The following is a 17,298-nucleotide window of genomic DNA, read 5'->3' as shown; positions in this document are numbered from 1 at the left end:
CAGCTTCTAAGATATCAAGAGGCAGAGAGCAGAATATGACTCAACATGTTATTTTCCTTGATAACATCCCTGTGAAATCAAGTTACACAGGTATAATTGTACATAATCTTACCAATGGGGGAAGCAGAGGGAGAGGTTAGGTGACGGCACAGGAAAGGATGAAACAGTAATTTAACTATTCTTTTTCCAGGTAAACTGTTTCATCTACCATGCTTTCTTTCACCACCACAAAATACAGTGCTCAAAAAACACATAATAATGAATCCTGTGTGGAAGTCACAAACCACCCCTTGATGAACCAAAAAACTCATGATCAATTATTCTCAGCGATTTCTCATGTTGAGAGAACTATACACAAATAACCCTAAGGCAGAAGAGAAATAAAGAAGTCACTAAAAATGAAATTAGAGAATATATAGCAGCCATCAGCAGGCAAGAATACCTTCAAAACATCCCAGAACTGAAGAACTAAAAAAGAATATATACATCCAGTGTCTTTAAATTTTATCTATAATTAATTGTCAGGGTAAGTGATTCTGTACTGAGGAGGAACCTTAAACAACTGAGACTTGCGAATAGTGCAAACTAGGTCCCATGGTGCCTCTTCACAGCTTATTTATATCATAGCACATGAAGGAGTAGTTTCTATTGAGAGTATAAAATCATTAACTGATTGCACATCTGTCATTGTGGCCAACAGAAGAGTACTCTAACATTCCCTATGTCCACCTGCTCCAAGAAACATTTCTTCCCAGGAAGGGATTCTGATTCCTACCTGTGTAAGTAGCTTAGAAACCCTGAATTCAATATATTAGGACTTGGTTAATAGTTCACAGACTTACGATGTTAAACAGATAAAATCATTTTGCCTATCAAATAGTTCTACCAAGATGTGTAAACGCTTTGTGCTATCATCATAAAATGTGCAGCATTTAAAACTAAACTAGAGCAATTTTCTACCCTTTTAATTATTAGTATTTGCATGCTGAATTCTTCTCTTGGGAACAGTTGACATGTAGCTAAAAAGCTTAATCTGCTGATTTTATTGTCAATGTATGTAATTCTTACAGAGGGAAACTAGAACTTACACTTTTTCCAAGGAATAATTTAACAAGAATTAATTGGTCACTTGATTCAGATCATTGCTTTAAATTTCACTTTACATTTGACAAAAAGTACCTTATCAAAATGCAAGAGACACTCTCTATTATTTAATACTACCTACTGATATAATCAAGGTTTCTTTGAGGAAACATTCAGTTTACATCCTTCTTTTCTTTCTTTAAGAATACTATCTGCACTCGTTTTAAACTACCTAGTCATATAAACTAGGGCTAGCAGAAATAACTCTCATGAAACTTTGAATACCATGCTGCATTTGATTTTTCAGGGCACAGTTGATTCAGTACCCAGGGACATGCACTAGGTTCCAAATTGTACTTTAGTTTCCTCCTCTTCATTTCACTTTGTGAGTATGTAGCAGACAGATTTTTTTTTTTTTTTTTTTTTTTTTTTTTTTTTTTTTGCCCCCCAGTGGAGAAGGTGGCCAGTTGTCAGACAGAGGAAGAGTAGAAACCATAAATGAGAGCTGTCTTTATCCAAGGTGCTGAAGAGCACCCTGCGGCGTTCTGCTACCAGGTGAATGGGTCTTGCCCCAGGACAGTACATACTCTGGGCATCCAGTTGGTCATCTACCTGGCATGTGCAGCAGGCATGCTGATTATCGTGCTAGGGAATTTATTTGTAGCATTTGCTGTGTCCTACTTCAAAGCGCTTCACACACCCACCAACTTCTTGCTGCTCTCCCTGGCCCTGGCTGACATGTTTCTGGGTCTGCTCGTGCTGCCCCTCAGCACCATTCGCTCAGTGGAGAGCTGCTGGTTCTTCGGGGACTTCCTCTGCCGCCTGCACACTTTCCTGGACACCCTCTTCTGCCTCACCTCCATCTTCCATCTATGTTTCATTTCCATTGACCGCCACTGTGCCATCTGTGACCCCCTGCTCTATCCCTCCAAGTTCACAGTGAGGGTGGCCCTCAGGTACATCCTAGCAGGATGGGGGGTGCCCGCAACATACACTTCCTTCTTCCTCTACACAGATGTGGTAGAGACAAGGCTCAGCCAGTGGCTGGAAGAGATGCCTTGTGTGGGCAGTTGCCAGCTGCTGCTCAATAAATTTTGGGGCTGGTTAAACTTCCCTTTGTTCTTTGTCCCCTGCCTCATTATGATCAGCTTGTATGTGAAGATCTTTGTGGTAGCTACCAGGCAGGCCCAGCAGATTACTACATTGAGCAATAGCCTGGCTGGGGCTGCCAAGCATGAGAGAAAAGCTGCCAAGACCCTGGGCATTGCTGTGGGCATATACCTCTTGTGCTGGCTGCCCTTCACCATAGACACGATGGTCGACAGCCTCCTTCACTTTATCACACCCCCACTGGTCTTTGACATCTTTATCTGGTTTGCTTACTTCAACTCAGCCTGCAACCCCATCATCTACGTCTTTTCCTACCGGTGGTTTCGGAAGGCACTGAAACTCACACTGAGTCAGAAGCTCTTCTCACCGCAGACACGCACTGTTGATTTGTACCAAGAATGATTCCTTCTACTAAATGCAGGCAAGGAGTAGAACCTCACAGGAAGGATGAGCGGCACTGTGACCGTGGGCTGTGTGGTGTTGGGTTTGTGGGCATGCTTCCAGGACAGCATGGGTTAAGTAGAAGAGAAAGACAAGCTCCTTAATTTGGAAAAGGGTAAGCACTCCCCTCATTCAATGGTATTATAGTACGTTGGAGGAAAAGGAGAGCAATAAATCGTCTTAATATCCACTGGATAAGCCTGAACACTGTGCACGTATTTGATTCCTCATTCATTGCTTCCTTGAAACAACTAAGATGCAACGATGGAATGAACAGAGCACTGAGGTCTGGCTTCCTGAGTTCTCACACTGGTTCTGCCACAAGGAGCAGTCAGGAGAGATATCAACAACCTTTGAATCCTCCCTCCCCCCACCACAGAGTTTCCTCAACTAAAATTAGGTGTTTGTACTATTTCCTTTCTACTAGGTTCTTAAGTGAAAATATGGCATAATCTAACTTCAGGAAACCTGGTTTCATATTTCATAAACATAATCAAGTGTCTAGAATGTCTCTTTCTCAAAGTGTTCATTTTAGAATCCCCATCTCCTAAAATCCCAAGCACTAGGCTGACTTGTCAGCCAGGTTTGTCCATTGTGATAATCACTGAGTAAAAGTATCATATTCTTGAAGGAATGTTTTTCTTATCTTTTTGAATAATTTAAACCTGAACATACTTGGAATATATTAAGTGGTAATTATCCACATCTTTTCATCTTATTATTTCTTCCTTTAAATTTTTCTCACACAAGTTAGACCTGCTATCTTTCCAGGAATACCAGCACATGTTTTTGGTTTTGCTTTTTGTAAAAACAAGCTCCTGTGCCACATGCTTGCTCAGAATTGAACCAAAGGTTTCTCAGCAGCGATTACTAGTAAGGGCCCGAGCACCTTTATGTACAGCCTGCCTGTCTTCTCCTGAATATTTTCCTAAAGCCTCTAATCACCATTCCTTTATATTTATTACTGAGATTTTTTCAAATTAATAATTGCTTATTTGAAAAACTTCTTTATGAATTAATTCAAAGCCTCAAAGCCTCTCAACTACAGATGCACAGATAGGTGTAGCTATAGATACAGATACAGGTGTATCAATCTCAACAGGTAAAATTAGACAATGAAGGAGCAAATGTGTTTCAAGAGCAATTCATATGTCAATAGTCAGATAAGCAGCCATTAAACAAGTACTTAAAACAACCATTCACATCTCAATAATAATCATTAAAGGAGTGACTGGGTGCAGTGGCTCATGCCTGTAATCACAGAATTTTGGGAGGCCGAGGAGGGCAGATCACCTGAGGTCAGGAGTTCGAGACCAGCCTGATCAACATGGAGAAACCCTGTCTCTACTAAAAATACAAAATTAGCTGGGCGTGATGGCACACGCCTGTAATCCCAGCTATTCAGGAGGCTGAGGCAGGAAAATCCCTTGAACCTGGGAGATGGAGGTTGCAGTGAGCCAAGATTGCAACATTGCACTCCAGCCCGGGTAATAAGAGTGAAACTCTGTCTCAAAAATAAATAAATAAATAAATAAATAAATAATCATTAAAGGAGTAAAAATCTTATTTTGTCAATTAAGTTAGCTAAAATGGGTTTATCCCATTTATGTATATATAGATTTATGGAGAGAGAGAGAGGTGCTATTAACCCCAAACTTTCCTCCTTATTTAAAAAAATTGTTGTAAAAATATTTTTCTATATGTATTCTTTAGTGCTTAATTTTTCTTTGGAAGTAATTATAGCTTCTTTTTTGTTAACTCTTAGGCATTATTAAATAAATTACAGATAAATTATAAACTAAAACTTATCCGAGCATATATAGTTTTGAGTTATTAAGAAGCTAGAAATACTGTGCCTTTTGTATAACAATAAATATAATTTGCAACCTATAAGTGAGTCATTACTTTAAAAAGCATTTTTTTTCTCTTACCTTTCTAGAAATAAGCCACCCCATTCCCAACCAACCAGGCATAGCAGTCTCCATCTTGGAAGTAAGAGACCCGGCTGCTTCACAAGGTGGAGCTCTGAACTAGTCACTTAGATAGAAGCAAGAAGTGATTCTGCTTCTTGCATATATTATTGTTTCCTGTTAGGTGGAGAAGGCTGCCTTAGCCAGATAGGCCCCCAATGAAAAGAAGGGAAGGAACTAACAGTTACTGAGAACCTATGATGTTCTGCATCTCACTTAATGCCTATAAACCTATGAGGTGGATATTACTACCCTTACAGGGCACAATAGATGAGGCCCACAAAGATCTGGTAATCTACCTTGGCATCCTTACTTGAAAGCTCTTAACCTATCTTCTTACTTGAAAGCTGTTAACCTGTCTACTATTTCTCTGAAATATTGGGGAAACCTGGACAGCTAATAAATCTGTGAATAGGACTAACACTGAAGAGCAGATAGGAGACTCCAGTTTCCAGTGAATCACAGAAACACCAGGACATGCGTGTCATGATACAATGTTTACATCACCAAAGAACCAGGGGAGAATGAGAACAAGAATTGCACCTTCAGTGGACACCACAAAGGGAAGTGTGAGCTGATGGGTGGAGAGGGGAGGTGCCCGACCCCAGAATTTGAAGCCCAGCTTTTTCATCCTCTTTGTTAGGAGAATAGAATGTAAGAAGCAAATCTGTTGCACCCAGAAAACTGGGTTAGGCCCTTGGACAAACGAAAGCCTGTACCTAATGACATTCTCTTGAGATCTCAGTAGAGTGTCTGTGGTGATAATAACCCTTAGTCACTCTCTCTAGTTGAGTGAGAGTTAACCACATGTAAGGCAAGTGTTATTGATTTTTTGTGCCATGGATGTTTTTGACACTCTGGTAAAGACCACAGACCCCTACTCATGATGAAAACTTCTGAGGGAATAAAGTTTTTTAAAACATGGAATTATAAAGAAAAACAATTATTAGAATATTATTATATAAAAATCTTAAAAATAGTCAAATTTGTAATATAATCATATGTGTGCTTCTTTTTGAAAGCATCAAATAACAAGATCTGCTGGCAGGTGCAATAAAACTACTGTAATTTCAAGGTAGTGAGGAGCATAAATGAAATTTTATTTTATTTATTTATTTATTTATTTATTTATTTATTTATTTATTTATTTATTTTTGAGAGGGAGTCTCGCTCTGCCGCCCAGGCTGGAGTACAGTGGCCGGATCTCAGCTCACTGCAAGCTCCGCCTCCCAGGTTCACGCCATTCTCCTGCCTCAGCCTCCTGAGTAGCTGGGACTACAGGTGCCCGCCACATCGCCCGGCTAGTTTTTTGTATTTTTTAGTAGAGACGGGGTTTCACCGTGTTAGCCAGGATAGTCTTGATCTCCTGACCTCTTGATCCACCTGTCTCGGCCTCCCAAAGTGCTGGGATTACAGGCTTGAGCCACCGCGCCCGGCCTAATGAAATTTTATAATATCCACAACAACTATATTGAGATATAAAACCATTAATTTCTATTAGTGACAAACATGAGAGGTAGTGCTAATACCACTGTGGTTTTGCCTATATTTAAAATGGAAGGAAGTGATAAAATTTCAGATAGAGGTTAGTAAATGTAAAGATAGAATTTTTTCCTATATAAGTTCAGGGACCTCCTGATTTAAGAATCTCCTTTAAATGTGAACACTGGGGCATTCTTTTGAGCATGAAAACTTTGTGATCATATGTGAACAGAAGGCAGTGACAGTCACACTTCACCATTAACTACTGAAAGGCTGGAGCCTAATAAAAACTCATGTTTATCAAGACCATTCTGCTGGAAGATTGCTGAACAAGCACAATCATTTTTTGGTGCTTTTGTGCTTGCTTAGAATTTTTTGGTATTTTAAAAAACTTCTAGCTTCATTAAATGTATCAGCATGGTTGTAAATTTCATGATAGATCTTTCTTGTTTTATATAAATCTGACCATTATATTTTTCTACAAAGATCTCTCAACTTAATTATATTATTTTCTTACAACTTAGTCAAACCACATTATAGCTCATCCCAACTGGCAGCGTGTTTAAGTATGTAATACACTTGAGTGTATGTGTGTATGAGTAGAAATAGCTATGTATATGTGTGAGTATATGTTGTGAGTATGAGTAGAAATATGTGACCTATATGCCATATAGATGGACAAAGGTTCTGAGGAAGGCAATTTCCCTAGCAAGGGCCCCTCTGTATTGCTTCTGATTCACTCTGTTTCATAAAGTTAGTTCTGTAGAGAGCACCGAGAATCAAGAGGTCACACTAACAGTAGCCTACAAAGTGAGAAAGAAGGAGGCCCCTTCTCCTATGCAGAGCTTTACAGGTTGCATACCTTGTCTCTGGAACTCTGATGGCTGCAACATTGCAAATGTAAAGGAAACCTCTGACCATCAAAAAGAAGGGATTCACCATCCTCAGAGCTGGCCCTGGGCACCTATCATATGTCGTCACTAAGAGGTTTGGTTTCTACACTTTCCACCTCTATTTTATGCTCTTTTCTCACTTTAGTTTTCCTCACTCTTTACTTTGTTGGAAGGAGCAAATGTCTCAGACCCACTGATGTTGGGCTTGGTTATGTGACTTGCCTCAATCCATCAACATAGACTGATGTGGCACTTGCTATATTCAAACAAAATTTTAAATGTAATTGCACCTTTCAGTCCAGGTTTTGCACTTCTTCGTTCTTCCCTGAGAACAGATTGTCTCAGTAGGAGCTGCTGCTTTAGCCTGGGTCCTAGAGTAAGAAGACAAGAAGAGCAGACCCATAATTAGCCCACAGCTGGAGCAGAGCTGCAGCCATCCTGCAGCCCTCATGGAACATAAGCAAAAATAAATGTTTATTGTCATAAACCACTGAAAGTCTGTTTGTTGTGCTGGAAAGTTGATGAATGTAGGCAAAATCCCTGTGTTTGTTCCATGCTGCCATCTGTCTATTCCGTTTCTGTCCCGCTAACATTGAAAGTACCTGCCAACATTAAGAGTGACCTTTCTCAATTTCCACATCTTGATCTCACCTAAGTGTATTGTGAGGGGCAACACCAGTGATTCTGGAATAGTTTGAATTCACAGGGCAGGCAATTTTCCTGCATGCCTATTCAATTCTTCCCTCTTAGGGAGGGCTTGGAGATCCACTGTGGACCTGGGTCCTGAACAGAAAGCCCAGGGGCTCTGAAAGCCTTGCGTATGTAGCCTGAGGTCCAGAGCGCATGGCCCTGAATGACTTCTCCCAGGCCTTAAGTTTGAAGAAGTGCAATATTACTTCAAATACTTCAAATGTGATTTTTGTCAGCCTCTCTATGTTTATTGGAAACCTGCTATGTGCAGAATGTGATGCTAAAATCTGTTGAATCCAAAATTCCAGAAACGTCAACACTGCACCAAAAAAACTTTCAGTCCAAACAAATGGAAATAACTATAAGTAAGAATAAACAAAGCAGTGTAAAATCAGTTCTCAACAGAGGTGGAACAAAGAGCTACCGTGATCACAGGAGGGAGTTGTGGCTTCTTTCTAGAGGGGCCAGTATTCAAAAGCAAGGGCTAAGGAGTCAGACAGGCCTGGCCAATTTCAAATTGAAGCCTTTTCATTTCCTGTGTCTTGGGTGAGTTACTTACCTCTCCTTAGCCTCAGTTTTGTCATCTGTAAAATGAAAATAATAACACCTATCTCATTGTGTTGTGAAAATGAGATGAGATAATCATGTGAATAAACCAATTGTCATAGTACTTGGCACATAGTAAGTTCTCCATAAATTGTCACAATCACAAAGACTTGATTTAAAAAGAAGTGAAATTTGAACTGGGTTTTAGAGATAGGTCACTTCCCATAGGCATAAAAGGTAGAAAAATATATTTTGAAGTTAAACCAAAAGAGCAGTATACAAACTAATAGCTACTTTTTAAAAACCACCTTTACTAAACTTGAATTCTTATTCAGAAAATCTCTGCAAAGGGGTAAAGTTCAGGTAGGTTAAGAATGTTGTTCGAAATTCATACAGTCAGCAAGGAAAAGAGCTGAGACTTAAACCATCTGTGCTCTCTTGAAGTGTCTATGTGATTTCTGGAACACTACTCTTCCTCTTTTCCAGGAGCAAAAGTTAAAGGACTCAGCTGGGTTGAGTATTGCTGGACATGGGTAAGGTTGAGACAATACAGATGATATTTTTTGCTTTTTATTTCCTTTTTAAAATAAGTTCTTTGGTTTATAAACATTATAACTCATTGCATATGTGTGTAATTTAGGAAATGCCCAAAAGCACAGAGAAGAAAATAATTTTTTTCTAACTCCCACTTTCTAGAGAAAACTGCTGTCAACATTTTATACGTTCTAGTCCTTCCACTCAAAGCATGCTGTTTTGAAATACAGTTCTTTGATTGTATTTCTCTATATTTATTTTTCTGTGGGTTTGTAATAATTTGTGAAGCTGATATTCATTTTCTGATTTCCAGGAGAGGGTTATAGTGAGAGACCGAATTAAGGATTCCAGATATGTCAGCATGGTAGGGATGGAAATGGGACAGACCTGAACACCATCCTCGCTAAAAGATGAATCATATCAAAAGGCACTGTGCTATTTTCCTATTGCTACAGTAATGAATCACCACAAATATAGTGGTTTAAAACAAAAAAAAATTATTATATAGTTCTGGAGGTCAGAAATCTGAACTGGGTTTTATAGGGCTAAAATTAAGATGTCAGCAGGGCTGTGTTCCTTTAGAGGCTCCGAGGAGACTCTGTTCCACATCTTTTCCAGCTTCTAGGGCTGCCTGCATTCCTTGGCTTGTGGCTGCATCACTCTGACCTCTGTTTCCATTATTGCATCTCATCTGACCCTGGCCCTCTTACCTCGCTCTTTCCCTCATAAGAACTCTTACATTACATCGAGTCCATATTAATAATCCAGGGTAATCTTCACATCTCAAGATCTTTAACTAAATTGCACCAACAAAGGTTCTTTGACCAAGCAAGGTAACATATTAACAGGTTCTGGCGATTAGGATATGGGCATATTTGGGGAAGGGGGCATGGTGCTGCCTACCACAGGCCCCTAGGATGTTCTTCCCTTCTACTTAATCCAAGACCTTATATCTTCACTATCAATTACTTTGAATGCTGTACTATCAAAGCCACACATTCCCACATGCTTCTGACTTAAAAATGACTGCATTCTCTTGGCTTCCAGCTACACACCCTAATTCAATTCTGGCTTGAAAAAATGTGGCTTTAGCCTGAAAGCACAGCACAGCTACTAAATGACACTAAAGAAAGCACAACTTAAGCAGGAAGACATTTCAGTGGTTGGGTGTGTTAAGGGCAGCTTTCTAGATAACACAACCATCCTAAGGAACAATCAGTAGCTTAGATGAGTTTGACTCAAGTCCTCATGCAGTTAAGTGATGGGAAAGGAGAATTTATTTCATTGACCTGTTGCTCCCGCAACTCAATCCAAGGACTATTTCTGTGTGTTCTTTTATTTCAGGCCAAAAAGACATTAAGAGAAAAAAAACTCCCCAGGTCTCAGCACTACTCTTTTCTGTGAGTCCCAGGTAGTTCATGTTCTGCTGCTACCGTGGCACTGGTTACCCTGGCCTCTGACACTGAGTTCCACCACGGTCCTCACTACTCTCTTCCTCTTCCCAAGTTTTCAAACTGCTCCACTTTGCACTACAGGAGGCTCTCCTGCAATATGCGGCAGCTCAGTCAGGCAAGCTTAGATCATCTGCTTCCTAACTGACTGTATTTGATGGTAAATGTAGCATGACATTTGAAAGTCTGTGTATTGAAGTCTCTGGGTAGAACCCTGTACAATGCTCTCTGCTACATTCTGACACTTACAGACACTCCTGATCCTAGTCATTTGGTGCATTCCAGACCTGCTCTTCATCCATGCTGTCAGGTGAATTCCTTGCCTGCTTGGAGCTCATTTTCCAATACTGCTTCCCCTGACAGTGCTTGGGGTAATTTTTTCTCTTTTTCTTATTTTTGGTGGTTTCCATATAACCCCGTGATCAAGTCTGTGAATTACAGTCCCAGTGTTGGCTTGACCATCTCTCAAGTAACTTGGCTTATCATCAAAATCGGCTTCTGAGAGCCTTAGCACATCAAACTCCACTGTGGGTACACAGAGAAAGCCCTGCTATGTTGCTCACATGTGCTTTGTATTAGAATTTCTAGGACTGGAAGAAACTTTAGTGGCCATGGATTGGAGTTAACATTATTTCACATTAAGGTCCAATAAGATAAACTGACTTGTCTGAAGTCCCACAAACTATGACTGGCAGAGACAGGACTTGGAACCCAGAAACCTAATGTTTGGCCAGCACACTTTCCATCACCTCAATCTTGCTTTGAAGGAGGATTACACAGTAGGTGAAAGTAGGACCTTTAGAGTTAACAGAGGTGGTTCCAAATCCCAGTCTGCCTCTTACCAAAACTGCTCTGGGCCATGCTGCTTGAATTGTGTAGGCTTCAGAAAGAGTGCAAGCCGGAAAACAGCTTAGAGGTTTCTCTGAAAACGATCAGCAAGCAAAGATATGTTTAATAGTAACATGAAACTCATGAATGGTTCAGATCTCAGTTCTCAAATATTTTCCAATAATTTTTTTTTCTTTCTTTTCTTTCTTTTCTTTTTTTTTTTTTTTTTTTTTTTTTTTTGAGACAGTCTTGCTTTGTCACCCAGGCTGGAGTGCAGTGGCGTGATCACAGCTCACTGCGACCTCAGCCTTCAGGGTTCAAATGACTGTTGTGCCTCAGCCTCCCAAGTAGCTGGGAATACAGGTGTGCACCACCATGCCAGGCTAATTTTTTTGTATTTTTAGTAGACAGGGGGTTTAACTGTTATTGGCCAGGCTGGTCTCTAACTCCTGGCCTCAAGTGATCCATCTGCCTTGACCTCCCAAAGTGCTGGGATTATAGGTGATTATAGATGTGAGCCACCATCCCCAGCCCCCATAAACTCTTTAGGAAGATTTTTTTTTTTTAAATTTCAGAGAGTGAGTCTTTTGAAATAGTTTTCTATGATTGAGTTTTATTGATTGAGTTCTAAGAATGAAAAAGCTTGCTGAACACTAGATGTTAAGAGATTTAGTGGCACATTCAACAAGTCTTCAGATAAGGCCAACCTAGCTATTTTATTCTTTTAAAAATGCATCTAAGGCTGGGCACAGTGGCTCAAATCTGTAATCCCAGCACTTCAGGAGGCCAAAGTGGGAGTATTGCTTGAAGTCGTGTTTGAGACTAACCTGGGCAACAAAATGAGATCCCTTTTCTACAAAAATAAATTTTTTAAAAAATTAGCCAGGCATGGTGGCACATGCCCGTAGCCCCAGCTACATGGGCGTATCACCTGAGCCCAGGAGTTTGGGACTGCAGTTAGCTATGATCATGCCACTGTATCCCAGTCAAGGTCAGAGCAAGACTCTGCCCCGCCCCAAAAAAAGTTTATAAAAAGAATGCATTTTTCCAGGCTTAATACCTAGGTAATGGGTTGATAGGTGCAGCAAACCTCCATGGCACACATTTACCTATGTAAGAAATCTGCACATCCTGCACATGTACCCCAGAACTTAAAAAAAAAAGAATACATTTAATGTATCCTCCCAACGCTGGGGAATCGATTCCTATTTTATGTATTTACTCATTTATTTACTCAACTGACCAAAGTAAAACAACAACAAAGTAGCAAAGAAATAAAACACCAGTACAAGCTATCTGATTTACTCATAGTGATACTTCAGCAAGTATCTGACCTCCTAGAGCTTACATGTCATTAGGAGACAGACAGTTAAAACACAAGAAAATAAACAGATGAATAAGATTGTAACACATTCTGATCTGTACAATTAAGGAAATGAAAGAAAAGCAAGGTAAATAAAAGAATAAAAAATAGATACCAACATTAGCTGAGATGGTGATTTTTCTGAGGGAGTGATGTGAAAGCTGAGACCTACATAAGGAACCAACCCTGTGAAGATCTGAGGACTGAGTGTTCAGCAGATGAAATATCCTGTGCAAATCTCCTGAGTGACCTCGTACAATAGATGGGATAGCTTGTGCACAGCTCCTGAGGCATCCTGTAGGAGGTAGCCAAGGGGCTGGGATTGGATAGATATATCTGGAGCATAACAAGTAAGGGGAGAACAGAATAGGCAGTGGGTAAAGAGTTGTGCAGGGGTAAGACTATGCAAAACCTCATATATCAGAATCACAGAGTTAGAATTTGATTCCAAACACAACAGAAATTAGGCTTTGGGCTTTGAATTATGAATTAATCACACAGCCCACAGAGACCAAGATCTGATGCTGGAATTAGTCAGGAGTCTATAGGACCTTGTGGGCTTTTCTGTGTTTGCTGCTGTGGTTAAAATTAGCCACAGCATCCCCTGCCCTCCATCTCCTAGCCCTGCATTGTGACTCCATTACCCATCTGGTAGAGGGCAGCCTTACTAGTGAAATATTAATTGTTCTTGCATTTAAGTCTTTAATCCATCTTGAGTTAGGTCTTGTATAGGATGTAAGGAAGGGGTCCAGTTTCAGTATTTTTGCATATGGCTAGCACCATTTATTAAATGGGGTATACTTTCCCCGTTGCTTGATTTTTGTCAGGTTTGTTGAAGATCAGATGGTTATAGATGTGTGATTTTATTTCTGAGTTCTCTATTCTGTTCCACTGGTCTATGTGCCAGTTTTGTACCAGTACCATGCTGTTTTGGTTACTGCAGCCTTGTAGTGTAGTTTGAAGTCAGATTGCATGATGCCTGTAGCTTTGTTCTTTTTGCTTAGGATTGTCCTGGCTATACGAGCTTTTTATAAGTTCCATATGAATTTTAAAATAGTTTTTTTTCCTAATTATGTGAAGAATGTCAATGGTAGTTTAATGGAAATAGCATTGAATTTATAAATTGCTTTGGGCAGTATGGCCTTTTTCATGATATTGATTCTTCAGTGGGAGCTGAACAATGAGAATACATGGACACAGGGAGGAGAGCATCACACACTGGGGTCTGTTGGAAGAGGGTAGGGTGGGGGCAGAGAGCATTAGGGAAAATAGCTAATGCATGCCTGACTTAATACCTAGGTGATGGGTTGAGAAGTGCAGCAAACCACCATGGCACATGTTTACCAATGTAACAAACCTGCACATCCTGTACATGTACCTTGAAATGTAAAATAAAATAATATGCCTTTACATGTTTCTACTGATTGCTCCAAGACTATAACAACCAGGCTATTTCAAATTCTGGGGACTCTGTTCCTGGTGCTGACCCACTGTGTGCTCTCCAGCAAGATATCTTTGTCCCAAAATAGGACTGGCTGTCTGGCTCTGCTTGTAACCACTACCTTCTGGAAAATAATGAAAACTCTACTAAAGTGACTGAGTCTCATTCATTCTCATGACTTCTGCATTGTCAACAGGGCATTTACTATTTAATACATATATAGTGCATGTTCATTGGCTGAAAATATAATACTAGATAATACAAAATGAGAAGTTTAAGAAAAAGATGGTATAGAGGTCTTTGAGAAAACCTGTTATTTCTTCCATTCTCTTTTTTTCAGTTCACTTTTTTCTGGATTTATACAGCAAATACTTGTAAGAGAATTTGGTAAGAAGTTTTATTTTCACTTGTTAGATTTCATTTTCCAGATTACTTCATGTGGCAGAAATGCTTATTTCTCACCTAACAATCATTGGGTTAATTTCCTCCATAGCATCAGAATCTTCTCTCCCTTGAGGAAACTGAAGTTGTCAAATAGGGCTTCAGAGAGCCCCATCTTCCTGGGTCTTCCTCCTCCCTATTTCCAGGAACATGTATGATTTGGCTGGAACTCCTGTAGTTACTTTGGAACCATTAGACAAGCATCAGGAAAATCTGTACAGCATCCTTGACTCTAACACACTTGAGTCACCCAGCCGAAGCCAGCAACTATCTCATGTAGACTTAATATTAATTAAAATAAACCCTAATGTGTTTAAAGCATTTTCTGCCAAATCCAAACCCTGAAGGATACATCATTCACACAATGTGATGTCCCATTCAGTAAAACAGTGTTTGGAAGAGGCTCTACCATGCAGCAAATATTGTGCTTACTGTCCTGCATTTTTCAAGACATTAGGTGGACTGTCTGCTTAGTTCTGGCTATTAGGTTAAGGTGTTCGTGTGTTCTTTCAGGCTGAAGTATAGAAGTCTCTTGTTGAAAAGATGGAGCCATGAAATCAAAGCAGCCTGCACTATGTTGAAAACAACTGCTCTTGATAGCTCCTCAGACTCATAGTGGACTTCACATGAGCAGGAAATAAACTTTTGTTGTGTTAAGTCACAGAGTTAGTTGAGGTCGTTTTCACTTCAGCCATGTCTAGTCTATGCCTAAACAATGTATCCATGACCTATAATTGGCCCCAAAGGTTATGGAACCCCCAGCATAGTACACTAAATATTGTGTATATGTGATTGTGTGCATTTTTCTAGAGAACAGAATACATAGATTTCAGCATATTTCATTGTGACTATGATCTAAAAATTACTATGATCTAAAAATTATCAAGAACCACTGACTTACGAGAGAAACTCTAAGTGCTAAATATCTTCTTGTGGATAGCATTTATTTAACTGTACTTCTTTGTAATATCCTTTCTTGTTTCTCCTAAACTCTCATTTCCATGTCGAGGAAAAAAAAATGAGCTTAGAATTCAAACAATTTGGGTTCAAAGTATGGCAAAGATTTTTTGCTAGCTGTATAACTTCTTCTCCTTCTTCTCCTTCTTCTTCTTCTTCTTCCTCTTCTTCTTCTTCTTCTTCTTCTTCTTCTTCTTCTTCTTCTTCTTCTTCTTCTTCTTCTTCTTCTTCTTCTTCTTCTTCTTCTTCTTCTTTTGTTGAGACAAGATCTTACTTTGTTTCTAGATGCGATCACTGCTCACTGCAGCCTCGAACTCCTGGGTTCAAGTGATCCTCCCACCTAAGCCCCCTGAGTGGCTGGGACTACAGGCATTCACCACCATGCCTGGCTAACTTTTTCATTTTTAGTACAGACAAAGTCTCACTGTGTTGCCCAGGCTGGTATCAGACTCCTGAAGTCAAGTGATCCTCCCACCTCTGCTTCCCAAAGTGCTGGGTTTACGGGCGTGAGCAACCACACCTGGCCTACTAGCTGTGTAATTTCATGCAGGTTAATTTGTTTCTCTCTGAGTCCCAATTTCCTCATTTATAAAATGGCCAGAATATAAGATTAATATGGGTTTTGTACCTCTGTTTTTAAACATCAATTGCTAAATAAATATTATTTAACTTTTACCATAGTTCATGTATATTTACTTCATTGTTTATGTTTACGCATTGTCTCCCCATCCTGATTTTTAAGTCCTAGAGGGCTAGAATTGCCTTATGGCTCATTTTTATTTTCTCTAGAGTAGTGCTGTGCAACAGAAATATAATTTAAGCTACACGCATAATTTTACATTTTTCTAGTAGCCACATTTTTAAAAGTAAAAAGAGAAAAGAGAGATTAATCTAAATAATACATTTTATTTAACCCAATACATCTTCAAATTGATAATTTCAACATGTAATCAATATTTTAAAAAGAGACATCTTACATTCTTTTGTTTGTCTTTGAAATCTGATATGTAAATTCTACCTATAGAATATCTCAGCTCAGACTAGCCACATTTCAAGTCCTTAACAACCACATGTTTCTCATGGCTACCATATTGGACAGTGCAGATATAGGGCTTAAAATAGTATCTTGATTGATGGATTGATTGATTGTGACTCTCCTACCCAGATGGTGTGCTTTAGGCAGACTGATCTTATTGGCTATCCTTTTTTGTATGCTTAATTGCATTTGATGTGCCGCTAAATTTATACCTTTCTTGAAAATTTTATTCTGCCTAGAAATTCCTTTTCTATTTTTTTTTTTTCTATTTAAACCAATCCTCCACTGCTTAGCTGGTATTGTATTCTGGATTCTCCATGGAACTGTCTGAGATTTTTCAGCCCACAGCATCCAGTCCTTCCTTCAAAGTCACATAATTTATCCCATTTTACGTACTGTATAATTTATCTTATACATCATAATTGACAAAAAAACATGTTATGAGTGCTTACTCATTATTATACCATGGGTTGGAAAATCACCTCTACCTTTTAGAAACATAAATTGAATGAAGTATATTGTGTGTAAAAGACCAATACAAAAATTAAGAATATATTTGGCAAGAACCAAATCAATGATAGAGATGGTGTTCCTTCAATGTTTTCCTTGGACAACAGCTCTGTTATTCAGTTCCTCACATCAGAAGAGTCCCCATGGTTTAATAAATTTTTAGAATGCATATCTAAACAAAACTGGACAGGTTTTTGCTCAAACAGGGCTTCTCCGAGTCTTTAATATGCCAATGTATAGTGTTGTTCTCCGAGAGCAGAAAACAGTATACAACAGTTCCAAAACATTGTTGAATCAGATATCTTTTTCCTGTTGAATCAGATATATTTTATGTGATGACTGTTTTGTAAAACCTCATTTGAGAAATGTTTCTTCGAAAACAATGAAAATTCTAGGAGTTGAAACTTGAGCAGAGTGGGGAGAATGTCTCCAAACCACAATGGAGGATGCCCAGGAGAAGTAGAGGTGCAGGGTTCAGATGCCAACCTTGGGAGGATTTAAAAGGGTGACTACTTCTTGGTG

General features: G+C 39.3%; 1 protein-coding gene across 1 annotated transcript in view; it reads left to right on the top strand.

Annotated features, from left to right (window-relative positions):
* Positions 1-2,676, top strand: part of LOC105465622 (trace amine associated receptor 5) — a 28,899-nt gene extending 26,223 nt beyond the window's left edge. The window contains exon 4 of the mRNA XM_011714151.2: positions 1,535-2,676. Coding sequence (XP_011712453.2) covers positions 1,582-2,595 — 1,014 coding nt within the window. The 5' untranslated portion in view covers positions 1,535-1,581 and the 3' untranslated portion in view covers positions 2,596-2,676. The remainder of the gene's footprint in view (positions 1-1,534) is intronic.
* The last annotated feature ends 14,622 nt before the right edge of the window (positions 2,677-17,298 follow it).

This window comes from Macaca nemestrina, chromosome 5 (genome assembly GCF_043159975.1).
Source record: "Macaca nemestrina isolate mMacNem1 chromosome 5, mMacNem.hap1, whole genome shotgun sequence".
Lineage (NCBI taxonomy): Eukaryota > Metazoa > Chordata > Mammalia > Primates > Cercopithecidae > Macaca > Macaca nemestrina.
This window is presented reverse-complemented; position numbering and strand designations above follow the sequence as displayed.